Source organism: Labeo rohita, chromosome 19 (genome assembly GCF_022985175.1).
Source record: "Labeo rohita strain BAU-BD-2019 chromosome 19, IGBB_LRoh.1.0, whole genome shotgun sequence".
NCBI classification, from domain to species: Eukaryota; Metazoa; Chordata; class Actinopteri; order Cypriniformes; family Cyprinidae; genus Labeo; species Labeo rohita.
Genome location: NC_066887.1, coordinates 10,316,013 through 10,328,704, shown reverse-complemented (window position 1 = coordinate 10,328,704; position 12,692 = coordinate 10,316,013). Strand labels below are relative to the sequence as shown.

General features: G+C 39.8%; 1 protein-coding gene across 2 annotated transcripts; it reads left to right on the top strand.

The window, feature by feature from the left end:
- The first annotated feature begins 944 nt into the window (after window positions 1-944).
- khdrbs1b (KH domain containing, RNA binding, signal transduction associated 1b) lies at window positions 945-11,771 on the top strand. 2 transcript variants are annotated; one of them, XR_007829794.1, is made up of 11 exons: window positions 945-1,248; window positions 2,651-2,772; window positions 3,957-4,073; window positions 4,283-4,429; window positions 4,814-4,950; window positions 5,053-5,260; window positions 5,750-5,817; window positions 6,061-6,119; window positions 6,670-6,859; window positions 8,900-8,963; window positions 9,624-11,771. XR_007829794.1 is itself a non-coding variant. In XM_051136505.1 (9 exons), the coding sequence occupies exons 1-9, from the start codon at window positions 1,155-1,157 to the stop codon at window positions 6,774-6,776; spliced, it is 1,059 nt and encodes a 352-aa protein (XP_050992462.1). In that variant the 5' UTR covers window positions 945-1,154; the 3' UTR covers window positions 6,777-7,932. The 2 variants fall into 2 exon arrangements, 1 of the variants encoding a protein (XP_050992462.1); XM_051136505.1 differs by lacking the exons at window positions 8,900-8,963; window positions 9,624-11,771 and having other exon boundaries at window positions 6,670-7,932.
- The last annotated feature ends 921 nt before the right edge of the window (window positions 11,772-12,692 follow it).

Sequence of the window (12,692 nt, the reverse complement as noted above, 5' to 3'; positions counted from 1 at the left end):
CATTTAAATCTACTATATGTGAACCTGGACCACAAAAACAGTCACAGCACAGTTACTGTATATTTGTATCAATAGCTAACAATACATTGTATGGGTCCAAATTATTGATTTTTCTATTTTAGAGATATTAAGTGAAGACCACGCTCCATGAAGATGTTTTGTACATTTTCTTACTGTAAATATATCAAAATATAATTTTTGATTAATAACATGCATTGCTTAGAACTTCATTTGAACAACTAAAGGCGATTTTATCAATAGTTTTATTTCTGAACCCTCAGATTTCACATTTCAATAGTTGTATCTCGGCCAAATATTGCCCTATCCTAACAAAAACTTATTTATTCAGTAAAAATTGACGCTTATAAATGCTTTTGCGGTCCAGAGTCACATATTATGATCAAAGGATGTTTAACTGATCAAGTTTACGTGACAATTTTATTAGTATTTGGCCATATTAATGTTTCACCGCCAACCCCTGAAACGAATTCATTTTCCATTTTCATCCAGAGGGGGGCAGCAAACATTATATAATGTAGTGCGCTCCATTTCTTCATAATTTACCACTTAGATGAGCCCAGGAGCTTATGCAAACGTTTGTGGATGTCTCCTAGAACCAGACATTATAACAGCATATTAATTCATGCACAACAGATTTTAAATTTACATGGAAGAACACAGATCATTTTTATATGACCAGTGCAGCACTAATATTGTGTATCAGAATCACGTGTAAACTGATGCATATGTGCCATCTGAAAAAATATAGCTATATGTATTTATAAATGTATATATATACATATATACGAATAACTGAATGGGACTGGCAGCCTCTTTCCAAAGCAAATAAAATTTTGTACAGACTCTGCAACCAAAAAAAAAACTTTCACATCAAAGTGGGCGGTCCCATACATCTAGTTTCGTGACGTAATATCCGCTCGCTCAAGTCATTTGCGCTCGTCTCAAGCTTTTGTTCATCTGTTTCCAACCGAACGCCGGAGAACAGGAGCCATTGCGACTCAACACAGCGCGGTGTTCAGCAGCAGTCACTCTTGTGTTCGTGCCTCGTATTACCTCTTGCGGGAAGTGGATACTGAAATAGTTTCGCCGTCGGACGATTGGTGTTCAAATCTTCTTTAACTTACAAACTCAACATGGAGAATGAGAACAAATACCTCCCGCAGCTGCTGGCGGAACGCGACAGCCTGGACGCGTCGTTCACGCACGCCATGAAACTTCTCTCAGCAGGTAATTGCAGTTCTTTTTCTGAAAACGAAGGAGAAGAGTCGTGAAAATGTAACCTGGGAACTTTTGTGGTGTAGATAAATCGTAGTTTTACTTACAGGAAGGGTTGGGAATCGACTGTAGTCGTACGCGGGACGCAGGGCGACCGTTACAAAGTGTCGTTTCAGCGCGCTAGGGGGTTCGTGTACTTAGCTCGAGCCAGGCACGTGTTACCGAAGCCATTTTCCCTATGTACTTAATGCTTTTTCGGAGGGGTGAACTCCACTTTAACTGGATGATATCGTTTGTTTGCACCCTTTTCCACTGTGTGCGCTTGAAACCCGTAGTGCTGTAGAGTTTTACCCCCATCACCCCCCGGGCAGCAGTCCCATTTCCGCTCCAGTACCGCGTTTGAGCAGCGTGCTGGATTGGGTTTAACCGCCGGGCGTTCATCGAAGTGGAAACTTTTGGAGCAGATTATGTGTTTTATACAACTTCAAGAAAGCAAATTAGTCTTTTAATGTTTTAAAATGAAATAAAATTGCAGTAAGATACCAAAAAGACCGAGTCGTGTTAGAATTTATTGTGAATTAATATTTTTTAAAAAACAAAAATTTACCGCCCGTTTGTGTTTGTTTGTAAGAATGGCTCTGTATCTAAGGGGTACAACGTGGCGTTTCTTTGTACGCGAGTCTCAGCCTACATGCACTTATCGTGTTAGTCTAGACTGAAAGATCTGGAAAGCTTCGGATGAAACCGTCCAAGTCTGATCGAATGAAATTGAAGACGGGTGAATGTCTTAAGTTTGAGATTTGTCGTAGTAATAAAAACCATGTTCCGGACCATATGTGCCTTCAGTGTGGGAAGTGTTGCATCTGGAGATTAAATGGGTTTTTTGGTGTAGGAAATGTCTTTTCTTGGCCTCGTTTCACCACGTCTTATATCATCAGCCTAGTGGGAGTTTAACTGTATCTTGTGGTTTTTATTAGCAGATCAGTTCCTTAAGTTGCCATTGCAGAGGCATGTAAATGTTCGTTGTTTAGCATCAGACTTGCAGTGAAAAGTGTTTTAAAAAGCCAGGTCTATTGATTGATTGGCGTTTCCTGCCAGTGTCTTTGAGGCAAGCACTTTTCTTTGCAACCTGAAGCAAACACTTAAATCTCTGAAGTACATGTGCAGTTGATGTAAAGTGACCTGGGAAAATTCCAGGCCTGTAAACATAAATTTCTAATCCTGATTGTCAAGGAGGGAAATGTAACCATGTGCTACTCATTTTTAAGGTTTCAGCCTTGATTCTTAACACTTGTCTCAAATGTGTGCAAATGTTTCTGGTAATTGAGTTTTGTAATGCATGTAATAGCTGGTTAAGTATCTCTAATTTTTGTTTTAAGTGTTCAAATCTGATGCTATCTTTTGTGCCTTTTAGAAATCGAGAAGGTTGAGAAGGGAGAGACTGATAAGGATACAGAAAGCTACCTGGACCTCTTTACCCAGAAAAACATCAAACTGAAGGAAAGGGTTCTCATTCCAGTCAAACAGTACCCTAAGGTGAGCGTCACTGTGGTATTCAGGAACATGCATGCTGTGCCGGTTTCCCCGATTACATGTGCGCTGCTTCAGATCTGGTGTTGAATGAATGTGTAACACCTCAATGGAAGCAAAGGTCACCCGAGGATTCTTGGGAGGAACAAAAAATTGTAAAGAAAAGTAGAACTTATTTTAGGGCAAGAATTGTATTTGTTTTGGAAAGAACTATTAAAGAGCAAAAATGGTAGGTCTCGACTCACCAAAGGCATATTTTGACAATTTAGCAAACTTTTGATTGTTAAAACCTGCGAAAAGCCTGTAATCTGTCATGAAGAAGCTTAAGATGTTTTCTAATTTTTTTTTTTTTTTTTTTTTTTTTTTTTTTTTTTTTTTTGTGCTTCGTGGTAGCTTACATGCCAGAGATGATCCGACCATTTGTTTGAGTCTTCTATTGTTTTACGGAGCATAGCTGTGTTTTTCTTTGACCTTACGTGTTTATTTTTTAAAGTTTGCTTGCCAGATCAGTTGAGACTAGCTGAACTTAACATTTTGTTTTGCTTCCTCTTCCCAGAAAGTATTAGATGGATATCCGATTGGTATGCGAGTTTTGCATGAGCGATTATGCTGCTCAAGCCCAATTTAAAGTGCTGTTTCTCTTTAGAACGGCTTGTTATATTAGGCTTTTGATTAAAAATGAGGATGTGCATCTTAAGTTTTATCTTTGTGTGAATACTATGTCTTAGAGGCAGCAAATTATGTTAGATCTTTGCTTATGACTTGATTCACACCTGTCAGCTGCACACAAATGTATTCCATAGCAGAATCGTAGATTCTCCCTGCTGTTACTTTGTTTAAATATTGGACTTTACCTCTTTGCACTTTTTCCAGAGTGCCACTTCTTTGGTTTTGTGCAAAGGAACAGATGTTTTGTTGTCTCCTGAGTGTTATTTTCCTCCCATTTTAGCCGAGTGTCCTCATGCGTGTGTTCCCAGACTGCCTAATGTTACCCCTCGCTTTGGTGTCGAGCGGTGCACAACTCTGGCCTTTGATCTTTTTGCATTCCATTTAATCTGGTCCTGTTCAGGAAGATCAAAACTATTGAGTTTTTAGTCCTTGAAATCAAGTTCACTCAGGCTAAGTGAGGTGCTGTAGATTTCTTCAAACGCTGTGAGTTTAATATTTAATTTTTCTGTTGCTTTGTGCAGTTTAACTTTGTTGGGAAGATCCTTGGACCGCAGGGGAACACCATCAAGAGACTGCAGGAGGAGACTGGCGCTAAGATCTCCGTGCTGGGGAAAGGATCCATGAGGGACAAAACCAAGGTAAAGTGTTATTGAGGTTCTTTTATAAAAAGTTTGAGTGATTGTTATAAGAATGACTAATACCAGGGGCACCTCACTTCTGTTGCTGGATTTCTAAGATTGCTCAAAAGGAATAAAAAGATGACTCTAGGATGTCTTGCTGTGTGAATGAAGGTTAAATGACAAACTAAGGCTAAGCTAGATCTGCTAAACTGCTTTGTGTTTTTCAGGAGGAAGGCTTGAGGAAAAGTGGAGAGCCAAAGTATGCACACTTGTCCATGGAGCTTCATGTGTTTATCGAGGTGTTTGCTCCCGTTCCTGAGGCGTATGTGCGCATGGCTCATGCCATGGAGGAGATCAAAAAGTTCTTGTTCCCTGTAAGTATTCAGAAATCTGCTGTAGATTCAAAAAGGGCAGCCCAGAGATCATGTTCATTGCAGTCAAATGCTGATATTGTGTTTTGTCTAAGCCTTTTCTGTTTATAGTGCTGTGATTTATGAATTCCAAATGGGCTATTGTTTAAGTCCAAACCGCCTGCGTTGTTGGATTGTAACTCCACTTGCTCTGCCTGTGGCAGCAGATTAATATTTAATCTGATAAATCGGTTGTTTTCAAGCTCACTCCTGTGTCTAAACTCTGTGACTGAAAGGTTTCACAACACAGTGTGTTTCCTCTCTAAATGACTTTAACCTTTATGTACTGTGCCTCATATGTGAGCTATGCAAATCTAGGTTTCTCACAGCTATGTGCTTGTCTCACAGGACATGATGGATGAAATTTGCCAGGAGCAGTTCATGGAGATGAAGTTCCTAAACGGTGGTCAGGAACATGCAGGCAGAGGCCGAGGAGGGCCACCCATCAGAGGCCGTGGAGGTCTTCCTCCTCCTGGAGTACCCAGGTACCCACACTAATGCATGCACCTTTTTAATCGATTAATTGTGACTTTTTCTTAGAATGTGCTTTTAAAACTGGTATTAATGCAGACTTTTTATCTTTGCAGGGGTCGTGGTATGCCCCCACGTGGTGGTCGTGGTGGACCTCCTCGAGGTGGTGCCACAAGGGGAGCTCCTGCAGGCAGAGGTGGACCAGCTGCCCAGCCGCCCAGAGGAGCAGCCTCCAACCGCGCACGTCCACCAGCCCCTGCATCTCAGCGGATGCCTCCTCCACCACCCCCGCACGCTCCGACCCAAGAATCATATGAAGAATATGTATGTTTCTTTATTAGATACTATGGTCCCACATTATATTAAGTGGCCTTAACTACTATGTACTTGCTTCAAAAAAATAAGTACAATGTACTTAATGTGGTCATAGTGTATTGCAAAACACTTTTGATGCTCTTGAGGTGGGATATGGGTAAAATTAGGGAGAGGTTTGGTGGTATGGGTAGGTTTAAGGGTGGGTTAAGGTGTAAGGGATGGGTCAACAGTGTAATTAAATGTAATTACAGATGTAATTACATGCTGGTATTTTAAAAATGTAATTACAGATTTAATTACATGCAGGTATTTTAAAAATCTATGTACAATGTGAATACATGTATGTACACATTAAGTGCACTGTATCAAATGATTAATTTCAATGTAAGTATTTAGTAGTTAAGGCCACTTAATATAAAGTGGGACCGATATTACTAATGCACTAGTATCTTCAAAGTTTCTGCTTTTGTGGATTGATTCATTTCTTTATTTTTTCAGTCTTACGATGAGAGCTACACAGAGCCAGGCTATGAATCCTATGACAGCTACTACAGTCAACCACAAGCGTAAGTTGATAGTACATATTGTTACTGTTGGTTTGGAACTTAAGTCCAAGTTTCCTTAAAAAGATCAACTTTGCTTATAATTACTGTGGTTTATGGAGGCTTTTTGGAAACACCCCGTGTCCTAAAAGCGCAATGTTCTTGGCCTAGTATGTCATATTAGGAAATTCAGGCCAGGTTCTCTTGTGTAAGAGTTGCTCGTTTGAACAGTGTTTGTACTTGTATTTTATTTTTTATTTTTTTCAGGGAACCAGAGTACTATGACTATGGACATGGAGAGACACAGGAGGGCTATGAAAACTACGGTAAGTTTAGCTTTCTGGTCTGACGCAGGGTTATTTAATCCCCAATCTTTCATCTGCTTTTACTGATGGTTTTGAACATTTACTGTAGTTACTTTGAGTGTGGACTTGGTCCATTTGATAACGCTGGTGTAACTGAACAGAACAGTTCCTGTTTTTCAAGATGGTTATGGAAGTATTGCTACCTGTCGGTCTTGACTAATGTTATACTTGTATATTTGGAAATAAGGCCTGACACAAAAGCTGTGTCCAAAATTGCATTGTTTTCAGACTTTGTTACTGTTAAAGAAGTGCATTTTATTTAGTGTGAATATGGGTAGTATGAAATGTATGTACTTGGATGCAGCACGTAGTTTTGAAACTCCAGTAATTTTTGGATCGTTCTTGTACATTGTTTATAACCATTCTAATACAGGCTTTCCTTGAGCGCTTGCCAAGGTAGATTTGGTCAGTAGGGTTTTTAAGGTGGGGCTTAGTGAAGCTCATTTATTAATACTGTAGCTCTTGGTGCTTGCTGTTGTTTTACCGACTTGCACTGTGTTTGCTCCCACAGCGCAAGATGACTGGAACGGGACACAGCGCCCTGCTGGCGGTGGAAAAGCTCCCGCTCAGAGACAGACTAAGCCTGGGTTAAGGGAACACCCCTATGGACGATACTAAGTCTGATTAGTGGAACGTCACCCAACGCGTCGCCATGACAACTGTCTCCCATGGCAGCTCACGCTTTAAGCTACCCGACAAAAGTAATTGTCCGTTTGTTTTTGTTTTTGTTTTTGGTTTCGTGTTTTTTACTCCGGACTTTTTTAAAGAAACTCGACAGAACGGCATTTGAATGCCTCAAGAATCCACATAACCTTTAGGAGGATTAGAGTTTAAACATGGCTGTGTTTTTTTGGTTTGATTTATTTCTGTTTTTTGTTTTTGCCAATATCTCTTCCTCTGCTCATACCTACCCTTGCTTTTTTGCATTTGTCGATGGTAAACGTTTTGTTCCAATGATTGGAAAAAGTATTTAGCTGAAAGGTAAAGCCTAACAACTGTACAGCCACTTTTTATGTGTCTCAGGACGCCACTTTAATTTGTGTTACCTTAAAAACTCTGCTGAGGTGCAGTTGCAGATTCCCATGTAGGCTACATTTCAAAATTCTGTTTAATACTAGCATATCAAAAGGACCCTAAACGTAATGTTTGTTTTGTAATAAGGAGTATAAATTACTGAAATGCAAAATGTCTTTAATGGTATTTCCAACAGCTATTGGTTATTCCTCATTTGATTTAAATAGTCTTAAAAGCTGTAAATGTAGATTTAGGCCTCAATATTTTTCCTTGTACCTTTAGAGTTTTGAAATATAGCCCAATTAGACGCTGTTGAGATGGAATGTCCTCAAATCCTTAATTTGTTAAAATAAGATGTTACTCTTCAAAACTGTTCTGTAGAATAACCCATGTTTGGCTACTTATGTTTAAAAGAAAAAAAAAAAGTCAGATTATCATGGATGACACCATGCTATATAAACTGCATGCACAAACTGCTTTAAAGGATTTGGACAACAATCTCCACAAGGGTCATCTCTTTCTTATGTAAAGGGATACTGCAGCTAAAACCGACTCTATTGTACATAATTTTAAAAAAGGAAAAAGAGGAAAAAAACAGCCCTCATCCAAACTGTACTTTACTGCCATTTAGTATTTGTATCCTCTCCATAAAATGCAGAATGACATGTGTAAGCTTGCCTAAATAGGTAACTAAATCTGTCCAAAACATGTTTTGCAGCAGATGTCAATAAAGCCTAGTTTGTTTTTTATGAAACTTTAACCTGGTTTATTTTTCTTTGTCTTCATAAAATCTGAAATGGCCTTTTAAATAACTCCTAACCTTCGGTTCCAACCTTTCTTCCTCTTCAAAAACAGATTTTAAATTTAAAACAATGCATGTAGTCTGAAGACGTAAACTACACTAAAGGAGTCTGTTTAAAGTGTTTGATTTGACAATTAAAAGCACACCTTTAATGTTTCTCTCTCTTTTTATACTTAAAAAGGACCCTAGAGGTAAGACCTGTGCTCTTTAAAATAACCTGGATAGCTTCCTAATGTCTATAGAGAGAACTAAAGCATTCGATGCTTGGGTATGTATTAAACTTTTCTTGAATGACATTTTATTTTTGGTCTCACTCAGAATGGGAAATGTATTACAGCCTGAAATAATTTGAATTTAAAAGTTACGTTATGCAGGGGCCACATTTGTCAAGACTGATGCAAAGACAAGTTGGCTGCTTTTAGTAAAGAGGACAGGAGAGGACTGTTAAACTTTAAGTGCAGCATTGTAAAGGTAACCCTAACCCTAAATTTGTAAGTGACTAGTGTTACATTTATATACTTAAAACTGTTTGGTAACAGCGTGCAATGATTTAAAAGATTCAATCGTTTAAAAATATAAAAGTGGAAGAAAAAAATGTACAAACACGCAGTAATAGATTTTGCTTATAATAATATTTCTGTACTAACATTGTAGAGCAGAATTATAATGCAACTCATGCTAAAAGTGCTCAGTGTCAAATCTAGATCCATCTATGTTTGTAATGCTGCTCCTGTTTTTTTTTTTTTTTTTTTGCGATTTGATTGTTTAATGTATTGGAAAACTCAAATGTCCTACCTGACAAAGTTACCTGGAAAAGCTTGAGTTGCATGACTCAAACTTGGCAGATTGCATGAGCTTCCTCAATACAATATAGTTTATCATAGCAATGTTTGGTTGTCCGCTCATAGCGTTCTCTCTTCCCTAGGTTGTGATGCCTAGCAATTCCTGGAAATGGAACGTTTAATCGAGATTGTCAGACCTCTCCACAGGTCAGTTATCTTTTCCACTGAAACTGCAAACATGCATCAATGCTCGTCCATTAAGAAAAAGTTACGTTACTTTTAATGGTTTGTTCGCTGTAGTTTTAGTCCATCTTAATTCTGATGAGTCAAAGCTTTCCAAATGTGCATGTTCTGCAAGAAGCACTAAATGGCATAAAGTTGCACTGCCCTAATGGGCTTGCTTCCGGTTTCCACTATATACTCGGCTCTGTAATTACTGGTAACTCCTTTGGCTTAATGTGATGAATGGATTTATCACAGAAGATGATTCAGATGTCTCAAAGTGTGTGTGTGTGTGTGTGTGTGTGTGTGTACTTGTTTTTGCTACAATGACCAAATGTCCCCACAAGAATAGTAAAACCTGAAATTTTTGACATTGTGGGGACTGGCTTGAGGTCCCCATGGGTACAAAAGCTTATAAATCATACAGAATGAGTTTTTTTGAGAAAGTAAAAATGCAGAAAGTTTTCTGTAAGGGTTAGGTTTAGGGGTAGGGTTAGGGTAAGGGGATAGAAAATACAGTGTGGACAGTATAAAAACCATTGCACCTATGGAGAGTCCCCACAAAGATAATAAACCAGACGTGTGTGTGTTTGTGTGCTCCTCTCTCTTGCTTGCTTTGCTGACCAACTTGCAATTCTTCTACAGGAAAAGACAAGTGTGTGTTCGCAGCGTAAGAGCAATCTTACCTTTGAACACCAGCTGCCTTTAAGGAACCGTCGACAGTCTGACTGAACAGCTTCTGAACTGTGTGGAATGGCGGAAATCGATGGTCCTGTCGGTTAAAGTTTGAACCAGCAACCTCTTAATGGGTTAAAGCGGAAAGTTCTTGGTGCTGTGTATATTGGCTCTCTAGTCGTAATGCAAGGTCATTTTCTCTGTACTGAAAGTTTCCCTTTACAGTTCACCTCATCAAGTGCTTTCTAAGCACACTTTACTTTAAATGTTCATCCTTAAATTGACTACTTCTGCTCATGTTGGCCAAGAAATCATTTTAACAAGCTCGAAAAATTCTGTCCAGGCTCTCCAGACGTCTACCTCAGACAATACTCCAGTGCTTTATTCTGCAAGACAAGCATGTCTTCCCCAGTTCCTCGCTCGGAGGAACGTACATGCTAATTTGGAGCTGTCCGGCCCCTATCTCTTAGCACAGACTTTGTCCTTTAATTGCCATGGTAATTTCCATCGTGCTCTTGAGTAGATATGTTTGAATGGGCTTATGCTGCCGGAGCGCTCTCGCAGTTTGTATGAATCACAAATGCGTCTGTTGAACCAAGCGCAAAAAGCTCCGGGGGTTCGCAGCATAGCATAACGGTTGATCTAAATCATACTAACATTTTTACCATCCGGATAAAGGTCTTTCTTGCCCTAATTGAGAGCTTTCCATAATTCTGCTTTGTTTTCTAATCCTTGCCGTGTTTGGCACAGTGCATGTGTAGGTGTAGCTGTCAGTATCTTCCATCTCTTGCTCATTTCCCCCCGCCCTCCAGCACGCATAGGACTTGAGCCCGTCATTCTGACCAATTACCGCCGCTGACAGTGTGTTCGTCCCCCCGCGGAGCCACCACTGGTTGCCGACTCTCTAACAGGACTAATGCCTTATTGCATTAGAGACAAATCAGTCTTCGGCACAGATTTTTAATAAGCATCAGCCACCACTCAAGTGCCATCGAACAATTGGAAATGGGTGTGCGTGGGTAGGAGGTTGACCGATGCGTGTGCAGGCGTCAATGTAATGAGAAATTGCAAAAGCAGATAATGGAAATATTTAATTCATTTCCCAGACAGATGCTTAGGGGGGTAAAGAAAACCAGTCTCAAGGAGGAAGAACTGTTCAAACCCACTGTGTACACTTAATGGGTCTTTGTTTACACGGTCATATCTGTTTGCGTCGGACATGCGTGGCCTACAGCTGCTGGGGAAATGCCTCTGGGGTAATGTGCAAGGGATGCGTGGCGGTCTGAAACCGGGGGATTGTGGCTTGGCAGCTCTTTCCTCCTTTAACGCTCATTGTGCATGCTGAAAACAGGAAGCATGGCTTTGCGAATGCAAATGAAACACTCGCACCACTGACTGTCTGTCTTCCTGCATGGCTATTTTGCTAGTTTCACACCTAACCAGTACACACACTCCAGGGAGTCAGGGTTTTGAGTGCACAGGGAGGAGTTGTAACGGTTTCTGGCTCACATCCTGGAGAACAGTGGCCGCTGGCCACCTCCTTCAGTGTGAAATGCTGGTAATAACTAAGCCTCCTAAAGGTCTTTCTCAGTGTGCTGTGATGAAAATGAATTGAATCCATCCATGTGGAATCTGGCTTGAGTAATCCGTAGCCCTCCAGGACTAAGAGTTGGACACCTTCACCTTGGCCGTGGTTGAAGTAACATTCCATTGCATGTTTTCCAACATCCACATAAGCAGACACAATATCGGAAAACCATGGGAATTGCTTGGGATTAGTGATGAAATTCAAGCGCCAGGAGTCTGTATTATTTTGTTTTCCTAAGGAGATTGATTTGAGCTTATTGAAGTGCCTGTCTTTCAGCATAGCTGTTGGCCTTATCTTGGTAGAAGCAAACTAAAGCCTTTGGGGTCAGAGAAACCGTTCTGTGACTTAGGAGAGCGGACAGAATTTTTCTTTACATTTGAAAGTCATTCAAACTTGTTTGGAAGTCTGTGCATCCAAGAGCACTCGCACAAAGCCTGCATATTACGTATGACTACAAAGAGAATACGTAACTTCACAGATGTTTTAACTTTTGTAACGTCAAAAATAAAAATAAAAAAATTCAAGAAGTGGCTCCTACGTGTCTCTTTCGAAGCTTATGTCTTCATGTCTCTTGATTGCTTGTTCTCCTCAGGGTTTCAGAATGTGACTACAATGGACTCAAATACAATGTTCCACAGTAAAATAAATTGGTATATAATGTACAGTGCAGTAACTTGTTGAATGTTTAAAGAATGAATGCACTTAATCAGCCACTGTCTTTATTGAAGAGTACTGTAATTTGACAAATGTTTCATTTTAGGTGTTGGTGGCTCCCTTGTCTTTTGTTTTTAGCCATAAAACTTTTGTGCTTTCAAACAAAGGTCTCCAGTCCTGTTTCTGGAGACCCACTGGCCTGCAGAATTTAGCTTCAATCCTATTCAAATACATCTGAAATGACTAATCATGGTCTTCAGGATCACTCAAATCACAGGGAGGTGTGTTGAAGCAGGTTGCAAGTAGACTGGCCATGTCCACACTAATACGTTTTCATTTGAAAATGCATCTTTTTCTCTCCATTTTGGCCTTCTGTCCACACTGAGATGGTGTTTTTGGTAAAGGAAAACGCATTTTGAAAACGCTGTTTTCGCGTTGCAGTGTGGACTGAAAATGGAGGCTTTTGAAAACGATGACGCATGTTTAGTCATGTGACTCATACTGTACCTATAGATATCCATGTTTATACCGGTAATTGTGGCTGTTATGTGCTATTCTTTTTTTTTATTTATTTATTTATTTATTTTTTTAAAACAATGCTGCTGATATATTTGTACACTCTTCATATTACAGTCCTAAAAAGATGACCGAAAATGTACTCACAGACTCCTGCAGCTAAACGTGAGGGCAGCTGCTTTTTAGATCAAACATGAGAGTGCGCGATATGGACGCGTTAGTGAATGATGAGAAATTTCCGTAAATAAAATGATCCTGCCAAGAGTTGCGTGGAAACGTAT

Excerpts from the sequence above, each read along its gene's own strand:
- khdrbs1b (XM_051136505.1), top strand. The coding sequence starts at position 1,155 with ATGGAGAATGAGAACAAATACCTCCCGCAGCTGCTGGCGGAACGCGAC. Across the intron at positions 1,249-2,650 it reads CATGAAACTTCTCTCAGCAG|AAATCGAGAAGGTTGAGAAG; the intron begins GTAATTGCAGTT and ends TGTGCCTTTTAG. Across the intron at positions 4,074-4,282 it reads CCATGAGGGACAAAACCAAG|GAGGAAGGCTTGAGGAAAAG; the intron begins GTAAAGTGTTAT and ends TGTGTTTTTCAG.